This window comes from Ammospiza caudacuta, chromosome 4 (assembly GCF_027887145.1).
Source record: "Ammospiza caudacuta isolate bAmmCau1 chromosome 4, bAmmCau1.pri, whole genome shotgun sequence".
NCBI classification, from domain to species: domain Eukaryota; kingdom Metazoa; phylum Chordata; class Aves; order Passeriformes; family Passerellidae; genus Ammospiza; species Ammospiza caudacuta.
The window spans coordinates 51926777-51940650 of NC_080596.1; the positions used below are offsets into that span (position 1 = coordinate 51926777).

Here is a 13874-nt window from a genome sequence, read left to right on the forward strand (position 1 = left end):
CTGCGACAGTTAATGTAATTTTCCATTTCTTCCCCTGACAGTGGGCCTCTGGGCAGGAGAGCTGGCACTGGTGGCTGGATCCAGGGACCTGCAGAGAATTGTATTTCAGTCCCCTGGGTAAATTTTCATGTGGATATAAGTTGTAAAGGTGAGAAGTCCACCATATATCAAATCCCTCTGTTCTGCTCTGGTAAAGGTAACCTGAATTTGCCAGACTTTATCAGGTCCTTGTGTTGCCAAAAGCTGCTTTATTGCTGAGGAGGGCTGAGCTGTGCTTGGGTGCTTTACCAGCTCCACGATTTTAAGCAAGTCCCTTTAATATTTCTCCAGTATGTTTGTGTATGTGGGCCCTACCATTCATGCTGAGCCTGTGTGAATGGCAGCGTCAATAGTCACTAAATCTTTGTTGATGTTCTTTTAAAGGGAAAATAAAATCCCTTGACTCTGACATTTACAATAGGAATTATCTGCTCTCTGACATTTGAGCTCATAAACTGAGGTCAACCAAATTTCTGTTCTAACTTACGCTGCTGTATCAGACCAGATATGAACTGACTAGCTGTCCCTTCCTCTAAAGAGCAGCCACCCGCCCCTTGCTCCCAGCACGTGAGTCAGGAAGCCTGGGAGTCATTTCAGTGATGATGGACTGAGCCTCAAGGAAATAAATGAGCAGAGGGTATTCTACAAGCCCACTCTTGTACCATAACAAATCATTTCCTTGCGCCCACAGGAGGTGTGTGTGCCCTGACTCAGCAGTGCCGGCCGGCAGCAGCCGTGCCGGGTGTTATCAGTGGCTGCTGTGGCAGCGCAGCCGCTCCCGCGGGGGAGTTTCGGGCGGTGCCGTGACCCTGCTGCAGGTGCTGCGTGTGCCGGCAGGGCCAGCCTGTGGCTCGGGAGCTGCCGCTTCTGCCAGCAGGGCTGGGCCCGCCTGCAGGGGGATGCTCCGGGCTCTTTCCTGAGGCTCTGTGATGGTGGTGGCTGTCTCTGATACTGCTGTCTCTGACATGGTTTTAAAGGGATGAGAATCAGGACGAGGTTTTCATGGCTCCTTTGAAGACGGGTCCCTTGAAGCAGCATTAACAGTGATTTTCTGTGTCTGCATTGGCCTGGTGGGGAACAGATGAACAGGAACAATACAAGCCTGCCCTGGGCTCAGTAGTTGGGTGAATAAATGTAGGGGTAAATGGATCACTGTGGAGCTCAGAAATACAAGGCTAAGACAGGAGCTGAGGCAGAACATGAAAAGGAGAGGCTTTGCCTGATCTCCCTCTTTTCTTTTTCTTCAAGAAGGGACTCAAAATGGTAGCAAGTGCTTCAATGAAGTTTTTATTTTTAAAGGAGGAGAGTAACAAAGATATAATTATGGTGGCACAATACTCTGTCCTGTCCATCATTAAGACAAACAGCTTTGAACAAGAACACTTACTCTGCTTTTAATTTGGCATGTATTGGGTTCAGTAAGCCAGCAGCACATTGGCCTTACCCTCTGCTCTGAACAGGAACCAAACTCGCTGTAACCCAGAGCTGGTCCAGCATGACTTTCTCCTGGCAGCATTTTGGCACTCGTGTGCAGCACAGGGACCAGCAGCAGCTGTACAATTTGCACAGCAGTGTTAACCCTGCTGAGTGAAAGGCAGGTAAGGATCAGTGGCATAACTAAGCTTTGTAATGGGTTGTGCAGTTTTGTTTGCTGATGATCTCTAAAGGGAAACAGCTTAGGAAGAGTGCTGCAAGAGAAATGGAGGAGACTGCTGGGGGTTACAGTGCAGTGATGCTGGTGTTAGAGCAGGGCCCCCTGTCCAACCCAGCAGCTGATGTGTCAGTGCCCAAGGCAGGAGACTGGGGAAAGCCCAGCATGCTGGCCCCCTATACCCTGACCACTCTTCCATCACACCCCAGCTATTTCCTGATCACATTTGTGGCTTTAAGCAGCCAAGGCCACACAGAGTCCCAGGTCAAGTCACTGATGACCTACTCCCACATTTAATAAGCACCTTTTTCTCTTGGGCAGGGCAGAGGTGGGAAACAATGCAGAACAGAAGTGTCTTTATTCACCTTCCTGTTACTATGTAGAGAGTTTCCATGAAAAAAATCCTAGCCTTGCTACTGGAGGAGAGTGGAGGTAGCTGGTATGAGGCTTCCAGAGATCATGTGCTGGGTGGAGGGCCTGTAGTTTGTCTGACATTTAGCCCAAGCTGTTTGCACTAGTAAGGATTTTAATCAGGCTGTCATAGCAAGGCTATGAAAGGTTGCAGTTTTCCAAGTCCCAAGAAAATCATGGCAAAGAGAATGGAAAAGAACAGAATGGAAAATAATATACAGTCTGTATTCTGTGCGTTGTGCATGATAGCCAGCAGCTGAGTGGCACTGGGAACCACAAAGTCACCTTCTCGGTAAGGCACATCCCACGCACCCCAAAAGCTGTATTGGCTTGAGTCTCCCATACTGTAGTGGCAAGGGAAGCAAGCTCTCAGGGATCGTTTAAAAACAGCAAGGAGGGGAGAACATGCTGGGGGAGAAGGCATCACAGGCCACTGTCTTTTAAACTGTACTGGTTTTAGTTATTAAAAGTATTATTTACTGTATTTACCGTTTAATTTATTAAAGCTGTTTTCAAAAGAAAATGGATTTACATTATTGTTGTCACTTTCAGGGCAGCAAAGCTGGTGAAGATTCTGGAGCACAAGTTCTAGTTGTTGCGTTCTAGTTTTAGCACAAGGAGCAGCTGAGGGAGCTGGGGTGTTTAGCCTGGAGAAAAGGAGGCTCAGGAGAGACCTTATCCCTGTCCACAACTGCCTGAGAGGAGGTTTCAGTCAGGTGGGGATCGGCCTCTTCTCTCACTCAGTTAGTGACAACAGGACATGACCCCAAGCTGCCCCAGGGGAGGTTGCATTTGGACATAGCATTTTCTACACAGAAAGGGTGATTAGACATTGGAATGCACTGCCCAGGGAGGTGGTGGAGTCACCATCCCTGAAGGTGTTGAAGGAAAGACTGGACATGGCACTTGGTTGGTTGGATTTGATGATTTCAGAGGATTCTCTGAGGATGATTTATGTGATTCTTTGCTTATGCTGCTGATGACAGAAGCTCAGATTACAATGTGAGTATCTTTAGTTTAGTCTGATGTATCTTTATGCAGTGTACTTTTGTCCCCTGAGAGTTCCACATTGCAGAGATCTCAGGCATTCCAGTTTTTCAAATCTAGTTTGTTTTTTTTTTTTAATTCAGTTTGTAACAGGTGGATGATGCACCAAGTTAAAAAATTACTTTGCTGGTAAGAAGTAATTTTTGCTACCTCTTCCTTTAAATCCTTTAAATAAATGCTGAAGAGCTACAAATCAGCTTAATCATTACAGTTGCATTTTGTGTCCTTCTAAGTGCTTAACCTGGTCCCAGCAGAATTTACCATTTAGTGCAAAGAGGGCAGTGACACACAGGACAACTCTGTGTGATATCAAAACTGAAAACAATTGTAAGAAATCTTGTGGACAGTGAGTCAGGTGGAATTTGCTCCTTTAACTCTTAGAGCCAAAAGCATCTTCTTCGCTGGGCAGCTGTGTGTAAAACAGGGGTGCTCCCGAGAGCAGCTGAATGCCAGCCTCCCCTTCCTGAGGCGTGCAGCGAGTACAGACAAGCTGCCTGTAGGTGTCACACTCGGACTTCACATGGCATAAATGCAAGTCAGGAGCAGGTGGGCCTTCTGGTTTGTTTCTTAAATCAAAGCAACCTCACATGTTGCCTGTTTTAGTTAAAAAATAAACCTTAAATCCAAAGTTTGTTCTCTTCCAATCAAAAGAGGGAGAACTGCAGACAATACTGCTGACAGGGTCATGTCCCATACCTGTTTTAATGCAAATACTTCTGAGAAATAAAAAAGGTAAGTTTTAAATTATTGAATTGTGCACTCTGCAGCCATCTCAAGACCAGCAGCATATTCATTTTCAGCCTTCTGCCTCCTTATACGTTCATAACTTTTTTTTCCTTCACCACTGCAATTGGGCTGCCAGAGGGGAACACACATGAAATGTAAGAGGACCCAAAGGAGCTGTCACACCTTCCCTCAGAATGAGGCTGAGAAAAATACTATTTCTACTCCTCAGTCTTGCAATATGGTGATGATACTAATTATAAACAACAGTTTAAAACAGAAGAGTTTTTTACAGAAACCTACTAAAAAAGAAGTGCAAAAAGCTAATAATTACCAGATTTTGACACTGCTCTACTTTCCTGAAGGAATGGGGCAAATGATACTTGACTGCAGACTAAAAAGTGGCAATACCTTTTACAAGCAGCAGATCTGAAGCCAGTTCTCCATAAATACGTCCGTTAACTATAGGGGGAAACATTTTAACCTACTGGCTTAATTACAAAATAGGGGACTATGCTGGGATAAAGGATTAGTTAGAAGTTTTACAGCTTAAATTCTGTTGAATTTAAGTGGCTACCAAATAGAATTAAACCTGCCCTTATTAATACCAAGACAAAGATGGCATTCACATTACTATTGAATCCATTGCTTTATAACAAAATGCAGATTACAGAAAAATACCAAGTTCAAAACTAACTTCTTGCTTGTATGTGAGCCAAAGATGGAGGAATTCATATAGAAGGCAGATAAAATGTGTACTTATCAGTTCCAAGAGGGCTTAGTAGGTACACTTGTACATGGGTCAATTTTCTGCTAAATGCCAGAATTTTCAAAATAAAGTTTTCTTTCATGTGGTGGTCTGAAGTCCTGGAAAATGGAAAGGAAGGCTTGTATACTTCAAACTGCCCATACAAATCTCTCTGGATGCAAATTTAGAATACACTTTTTCACGTAAATCTGAACTATGCAGGGTCCTTCTGCAACAGAGGCACGAATCCACCTCTGTCTGTCAGTGAAATCACAGATTTTACCCAAATACAGTGCTGTACTCAGTTCATGAATTACAGTAGGCAGAAACCAATACTGGTAACCTCTAAAAAAAGAGAATACAGTTCCTGAAAAACAACCCAACCAACCAGACAGAAAAACCCCATAAAATATCCTCTAAATTTCTAAAAGATTTAAAAAAACACTTTGTTGTACAAATAATGATCCAGGAAGTGTTTTGTGGTAAGAATATTTTATATATTTTTTTACACTTTTAACACTTACAAAAACATTCAAACACAAAAAAAAAATTAAATAACTTTGGGAGCAGAATAAATCCTTCTGCCTACACACATACATCAATTCCAAGCTGTTGGCACAAAAAGTAATCCACATTCATAAAACCCTTACTACTATATCAAACATAAGTTAAGTAAATCATAGGCACTATTTTATCAAATCCATATTTCCACAATTCTGCAGTAAATCTCTAAACACAGAGCCCCATGATTTCCTGATATCAATGAACTGGTAATGCACAAAGGCCTTCTAGCAAACAGACAGTCTGTCTTCTCAGGAAGTCATTTGCTGTATTTCGGGGAGAATAGCAGAGAAAAAAATCCCTATAAAACTCAAGCTGAATTTACCCAAGCGATGAATTACTTAACTTAAGGAAACGTACACAAGTTTGATGCAGCCATGGCAAAACCCCCAATATTGTCACCTAAACTGACTTTCAAAATTTGTAGGTCAAGTGAAGTTTGATCCAATCCATCAAATTCTCCTTTCTTCAGTGAAGACTGCAGCACTGATTTGTACAATGCTGAAATATTAAAATTCAGGCTTTACTGAGAATATGCACATTTGATCTAGTCCTGTTTTCTGCTCAACAGTGCTGTGAGATACATCCATTCCCTGTACCTGCAGGTGACTCAAGGCTGCATTAGTGGTATGCACTGCTCTGTACTGGTGAAAGGTGCTTTCTGCTGCAATCTGACAATTACAGTATATTTGACACCCCGACTTTGAAGTCTTAGCACAGATCTTGGTCTGGTGTGTGAAATCACCCATCAACCCAGAGCTTGCTTGAGTAGTTTAAGTTGCAAGTTAGTCTCCACTCTTTCCTATTTGGTTTCTTCCAAGTCAAGTAGTATTGAATGGCTTTTCATCCAGGAATATGTTTATGTTGGCCTAAAATTCAAGTGCTAGAATTTCAGGATTAGTTATCCTCTTAGTGGTGGGAGCAAAATACACCAGCAGTCCCAAACTCAGTTACTAATGGGGTTAAAGGCTACCTTACCGTCCAAGCTGACTTGTAGTGTTTGTCAATCATTGCACAAAGGATTCACATTCTCTTACTTCATCAACTGTACATCCAAAATATTGAAAAACCTTCAAACAAAATCCCTTCCGCTTAACTAGTCCCACTCAATACAACTTTAGGTACAGATTTTTGTATGATGTCTTCCAAAACAGAAAACAATGGTTCAATGCTAAATATATCAGTTGTTCTGAGCAAAATGTATTAGAGTAAGTCAGAGCCACCAGAGGAGTTTAATAGCTTGTAAACAGACATAGCAGGTTTCATACTCTGTTACCAGTAATGTAAGATACACATATGTAAGGCAAAGTACATATTTAAACACACTTACATGGGCAATATCTTCTGTAAAAATATTTACAATTTAAAATAAACCAATTTAAGAAATGGATGAAAGTAAAAAAATAGGATACAGAAAACTCCCTCATACCATGGAACATCACCTAAATGAATATCATTTGGCATCAAGAGTCAACTCATTTCCTTAAAATTTGTATGTTACAAGTGCATAGTTGTGTTTCCTTCTCCTTAAATATCAGCATTTACAGTTGCTGCAGGCTGCATGTATAGTGGTATGGTATTAGAATAAATCAAAATTATCACTTGCTCTTTCTTTTGCAAGGAAACCTGCTATAAAAATTTTTTCCCCAAATAGCAAGCCATGTGTTAAAAATGTGGCTACAATAGTGAAGGCCATCTTTCCTGAGCCAGGAATTTAAAGTTAGAAAGATTGTACAACTGATACTAAGCCCTTTTGGCAATCGGACACAGGAGTAACTAAAGCCAATAAATCAACATAGGAAAGATGCAATCTATACTATTGCATTGTGTGTCTGCTACATTCAAACCTTTTAATGCAACAGAAGTCATGGCTACAACTCCCTGTCTGCCCAGTCCTCCAGAGTAGCTGCTGATTCTTCCTGCAGTACTGAAGGACAGATCCAGCCCCAGTTGGGATCTCATACAATTGATAAAAGCAACATTTCCCTAGCACTGTAGCAGTCTGCAATCAGAACATGAGCTCTGATTCATGTAGCCTTTTTCAATAGTACATATTCAGCAATCTTTCTGCTGAGTTAAAGCAGGCTGAAAATGAAGTTTTGGATGATATGTGTTGATAGTTATCCTTGCTGTTTTTCAAGATGGGCATTTCTTTGGCATTCATTCATTTTTGCCCTGACATTGGCCGCTCTCATAAATGCTCATATTGATAACATTTTTAGCAAGCAATAAAAAAGCCCCCAGAACTGATAGCAATTTAATGTAGAAGTGATTGTATGACCACCAAACATCTGATGTTAGATGTCATTAAAGTGCTGCTTTATAATAATCTCTGCCAGTTTGTGCTAATTAGAGACAGAGAGGTTTGGAATTTTTACAAATTCCAAGAGTCACATCTGAACAGTTTGTTTAATCAAGCTGTCTTTTCGCCTGGTGAGGAAGTATCCATGAGCACTGGAACTCTGCATTAAGCTGTGCAGATCAGTAGCAGCCATCTTTCCAACTCTCATCTTTCACGTTGCCATATGTCTTGGGAGTGGGTAATGATCTAAAATGAAATGAGATGTTTTTCAGTTTCATATACAACTGTTCAAGTCTCTATCTACAATACATAAGAATTTAAGCATTTTATAAATAACTGAAATATACACTTCATTTATTTACTTCTCTGCAATACAGTTTACTTAGGGCAATCTCTAGAGTATTTTCAGTTTTAGGTTTCATGTGTTGTATCTTGGCAACTACCATGCCAGGAAAAAGGCTAAATAAATAAACAGATAGAAAACTTATTGCTATTATACTCTGTGAAAATGCAAACTTAATCTGCTTCCACCTAAAATGGGCCATTTTTTCAGTGATGTATATAAACAGGCAAATCCTTGTTTAGAATATTGCATTTTGCTTACATCAAAATCTGACATTCCTGGAAACTTGATTATTGCACTGTGTACAGAGTCTGCATTATAGAACCATGGAATTGTTCAGGCTGGAAATGACCTGTAAGATCATCAAGTCCTACCATTAACTCAGCACTGCCAAGGCCACCACAAGACCATGTCTCAAAATGCCACATCTACACATGTTTTAGATATCTCCAGGGATGATAACTCCACCACTTCTCTGGCCAGCCTATTCCAATGTTTGAGAACCCTTTCGGTGAAGAGATCTCCCCTGATACCCAATCTAAACCTCCTCTGGTGCAAGCTGGGCCTATTTCCCTTAGCCCTGTACATGCAAACTTTAAAAAAAAAATTTATAAAGTCAGTTTTAAAAAAGTTTAGTAAGTGAAATGCTTTTCTATAAGCTGTGATTTGGACAACCACACTTCATTACTATTAGCAAACGCCAAGAAAAACAATTGCTTTTTATTCACAGAGTTTTGTACTGCTGATCAGTGCAGGCTTTAACCACAAAAGTCAGTGCTGTGACAGTCACTTGTCATTCCCCTGCCTAGCACTCACTGCAGAGCAGAACTTTTCCACTGTGCTATTTACCACCATTTTGTCTTTTTTACAGTACTACAGACTAACTGTTTTTCCCTCCTGTTTAAAGAGATTCTTAATATTTCTCATGGATGACTGCTTCCTTATGTCAGCTTCTACTTAACACCTTCAGTGAAAACCGACATTTACAGTTAATACTCAGTCTCTCTCGCAGTAGTTTTCAAAAAGACACATCAAGCAACTTCTATTCTTGGGTGTTCGCACAGTTATGTTTAAGCTAAAAATGCTGTTTCAGCCTGGAGGTTAACTGCAGTGCTTTTTATGTTAAGTTTAGCAAATGCTATAGATGTCTCGGTGCATCTTCCTTCTGGAAGTTTCCAGCTGCCCAAGGAGAGAAACTACTCTCACCATGGTACTGTTGCTTGAGTTATGGAAGCAAGCAGTTCTGACTTCAGAATGTGTCACTCTCTTGTCAGCTGTATTTTGGTAACTTTTTACCACATGCAGACAAATTCTTGCTGCCTTATCAGCCCAGACTATGATTTTATTTACTTAGTTCAGTATCTTCCATTACTGATTTCACTTTCACTCATTTACTTTCACTCTCTCATTAAAGAACCTTTATCTCTCGGTTTGGATTCAAAACTGTTTTGGAAATACTTCACATGGAGGTCTCAATTTCTGTTCTGAAAACCTTAAGATCAAAATAACAATTGCAAGAAGCAGCAGCACAAATACACAGTGAACAACATTAATTTTGAAACCTTCAACCTCAGACTGCCTGTCAGAGACTCACCTGCGAACAGGCTGTGCAAGTTTGCTACGAGGCACTGGGATGCCCCCTGTGGAAGGGGCACTGGGTCTGGGCAAGCCACTCCTCATCCCTGCTGGTCTGGTGAGAGTAGTACTGTTAATACTGCTGGCAGGGTTGGGCAAGCCTGAGCTCTGGGCTGCGAGGGGCCCTGGTGAAGAACTGCTGTGCGTCAGCTGAGCGGCTTCTGGAGAGGCAGCCGAGCCCGGCCCGTGGGCGCTGAACGCTTTCACCGGCTGCCGCAGGGCCAAGGGCGACGGTGCCGCGGGCGAGCGGAATTTACTCGAAGAGGGTACTGCAAAATACAGAAGTCACTTTCAGCTTGTGTTACAGTATTACTGAAATGAACAACTGGAAATTATGTGATTGTACAAACAATATGGAATGTATAATGGAATACAGCCAATCAAGCAGCAATGAGAAACAGGAATTCAGATGTCCTCTTTGTCATGTGTTTTTGATATCATAACTCTAATGCCCTCTTTGCTGACTACAAATATTTATTTGGATTTCTAAGTGATCCTAATCAGGCTATAACTGTTGTATCAGTTAAGTAAAAAAAAATTAGAGAAGGCGGCTTAGGAAGAAATTTAACTGCTTCAGAAACATGTGAACATAATTCCCATCTGTGAAAGAACATGTTGAAAAATACAGTATTCTAGTGTGACACAGGCTTTAAACAGATTCAAAGTCTATTTTAGTCTTCAATGATGAAATTTTGAGCACAGAGCATCTTGGTGTTTCTTTAATGCTGTTCTGTTTAACCACTGAGTTAGAATTCATCTAAAGATATAGTTACATCCCATATTTTCTGGCAGATGGAAAAAAAAAAGAGATGGGGTTATCTGTCCTGATTTCAGCTGGGATAGAGTTAATTTTTTTCCTAGTAACTGGTATAATGCTGTAGTTTGGATTAAGGATGACATCAGCCAACCCCCAACACCAAAGAGGTTAAGGTGCTGCTTAATGAAACTTAAACCAGACAACTCTTAACAATTTATAGCCTTCCTCTTCTTACAAACATTACCTAAATGATCAGTACAACTAATATCTGTTTTCTAGTACTTTGTACCTGAGTTGGTATGCAAGGTTTTCTTATCAGTCCTTTCTGGGATAGGTTAATCAGACAGAATATTCAACAGTCCTTTGATAATGCCAAACCTTAGGCATAATTCTTCACAAGTATGAGGAATATTTACAAATTATGCATAACTTATCACTGAATAGAATACTTAAATAAACTCATCATCTTAGTAATGGAATGAAATTTCACCAGCTTTTTGAAGTGATTAGGGTGAGTCAGTAAGAGTCAACACAGGATGATCAAATCAATCACGTGACAAAAGCATGTTTACATCTAGTAAATCTGCATTAACTATACTTTCCTCTACTAAATAATTGTTTTATAATGAGACCAAAGTTGCATCGTTTTTGACAGATGTTGTGCATAAAGAAGCTGGTCCTTAACACAGCTTTTATTATAATTTTCAAGGTAGATCCAGTAAGAACACGAGGAGTGAGAAAGGAGACAGGTAATGCAGCATCCCAAATGGGGTACAGAAGAACTGGTAATTTTGAGATTGTATTCTGAAGCTGTTTTTTATAGGGGATGTCTAGGAAGATTAATATGTACCTCATTAGAGATGTGAATTGGATTTGATTCCTTTCTGGATTACCCAAGGTGGCCTTTCCCCTAACAGCAATATCAAACACAGCATGAAGCCGCTCATGGGAAAAGCTGACAAGAAAAGGTGACAGAGAGGTCAAAACCACGTGACAGTTGCTAAGTGGCAGGGAGATTAAATAAAAAAACCTTAAAAGCTGGCATCAAGACAGAGTATGGATTAAGGAAAGTATTACCAAGGGAATGACTGGACAAGAAGAGCATCCAATTGCTCCTAGGACTAAGATAGATTATATGTAAGTTTTTAAAACGTGACCTCGGCTGTTAACATCAACGCAATCAAATCTGCAGAATTTCCAAGTGACTCTACAGTGTAAATAGTGGGAGCTTTTACCACTGAACTCCTCATTACAACGCTTGGAACACAAACACAGCACCATGTTAGCAACTACCAACAAAGCAACGCCAGTGTATAAAAGCTGAATACAGCTTTGGGCCTCTTACAGGCACAACAGGGAAAAGGATTTTAGGTAAAGAATACAAGCAACAAAAAGTTGCAACAGAAGTAAGCTTCCAGCGTTCCCAGCAGAAGTAAGGATCCAGTAAATTAGTCTTCTCCATCCTCTTTAACCTTCTGCTGGCCATATTTTATCATGCTGCAAACTTGAGCTGTCAATTCACAAAACATTTCCTGTCAGCACAGCATTGCAGACATTGCTGAGAGCTATATTCATTCTTGTGCATAAAGGAATGAATTGTCTTCCAGAGCAGCCCACATGATGCAGTCTGGCAAACTGCCTAATAGTACAGTTCTACAGATAAAGAATTTGGTCTCAGAGCAGTTTTTGATATTCATTATAGTCAGTTTGGTCTATCTGTAAGACAGCATCACAAAGACTGCCTCACAGACTATCTGGTAACTGCGTAACCATGTAGAGTATTTAGCTGATCCATGTTCAACAAAAACATGTAAACATGTAAGTGTAGCGCTTAATAATTTTACACAACTCAGTCTCCTTATAAAGTAAACTAGAAACAGCTACAATTAAAACATCTGGCAGCAAAAAAAAAAGAATAAAAAAAAAAAGAAATTAAAAGGCATGGTGCAGTTATGATATTTAGATGTCCTACCCTCTCTGGATTCTGTCCTGGATTGTGGGCAGGGAGCACGAGATCTCCATGTGGAAAAGTAGGGTGCTGTGAAGCTGCAAACTTATTTGGCTTGCACTCCAAGGCCAGCTGCTGCACACCAACTTGAAAACAGATTAAATTCTAATGCAGTTGTTAAACCACAACCATTATGATGAGATGAATCACCCCAATATGAAAGAACAGATGAGGTATAACTATTGGAATCAATAAACTGATCTGTCATCTCAGTACAGGAAAGATGTGGACCTGTTGGAGCAGGTACAGAGCATGGATGAGTATCTCTCCTCTATCTGGAGAGAGGTGGAGGTCTTCAGCCTGGAGAAGGTGCTGGGGAGATGTTACCACAAAGTGGTAAAAAAAAGCCAACATGTGTGTGAAAGGTGTCAAGCTATGCAATGAACAGTATTTTAAGAAGGTAAAATAATAAATTGTCGCTCAGCTTTTCATTTTGCTGCTTCATTACTATTAAATAATTCTATACTCATGAGGATCTCAGATCAGAAGAAAGAGAACCAACACATTAAGGACTATAAAATAGCAAATAACTGAAAAAGACAAAGCAAGTAACTGAAAGGGTCCTCATTTGCAGTAAGGAATGACAACAGCCATAAACTGGAATATATAACTGGCAGTGCAACATGCTCTGTTCCTCATTCTCTAAGGTTTAATAATTTTTTACAAACAATATAAACTCAAAGAAAAGTGATTTTCTGTACATTCCTACAGGCTCAGACTAGGCCACTGACCTAATAAGTGTTCCAGACAGCCAGAGGGGGGCATGGCCAACTGGAAAGAAAGCAAAGAAAGCTCTGCAGAGGAATAGCAATGGTGCTCTTATGCAAGGCAGAACATTGTGAGAACTTTATCTGGTACGAAAGGTATGAAAACTGTTAAAAGGCTTCCTCTTAAGACATGTGAATCTGTTCCACAGGCCTCATACTCTGCTAAAACTTTCTGCATGGCATGAAGATGACTAAGGAGTTGGCATTGGCCCCAAGAGAAACACGTACATTCTGTCAGTCCCTCATGTCTGCACCAGTGACTCTCACAACACTCAAAGGATTCTAGCATCTACAAGCTTATGAATTCGTCTCAAGTGTAATATGATTTTTAAAATGAGATCTTCTTGATTGTAATAGACAACAGGCCAACTATGCTTAAAACCAGAATCATTGTTTACCTTAATTGTGAAATTGAGGCAGTGTCACATACAAGGCTGCCAGAGCTGATTAAAAATCAGATAAAACTAATTGTATTAGAGACTTGATATTTCATTGTATTAAAAAAAAAGTCAAGTTCAACCACTAGCAAACTGGAATATTATATACAAGAGTCTCTAATTCCTTGAGTCAACAAACCTTAATTCATCTGTGTTGGGATTAACCTTCTGTTTTTGAGAGGAAAAGAGAAAGCACAAATACATGCAAAATAAGCTGACAGTCCACACTCATCTTCTCAAAGATAAATTTGTTAGCTTTTATTCCCAGCACAAAGAACTGTATGAGTATTTTTACAACTTCTGTTTTAAAAACTGTATTTTGCCATTAAAGAATTCCTATACAAATACAGCCCTAGTGAATATGTATTTAGGAGTCTACTTTTCTAATCCCTATTTCCAGATTAATGTTAGAAAGTCACTGTTCCTTGGATTTTTATCTCAAAAT

General features: G+C 40.3%; 1 protein-coding gene across 2 annotated transcripts in view; it reads right to left on the reverse strand.

The window, feature by feature from the left end:
- Window positions 1-5094: 5094 nt before the first annotated feature.
- The window catches only part of SLAIN2 (SLAIN motif family member 2), a 34142-nt gene continuing 25362 nt past the window's right edge, over window positions 5095-13874 (reverse strand). For both annotated transcript variants that reach the window (XM_058803578.1, XM_058803577.1), the window contains 2 exons: window positions 9420-9729; window positions 5095-7728 (listed from right to left, as the gene is read on the reverse strand). In XM_058803578.1, coding sequence (XP_058659561.1) covers window positions 7662-7728; window positions 9420-9729 — 377 coding nt within the window. In that variant the 3' untranslated portion in view covers window positions 5095-7661. The remainder of the gene's footprint in view (window positions 7729-9419; window positions 9730-13874) is intronic.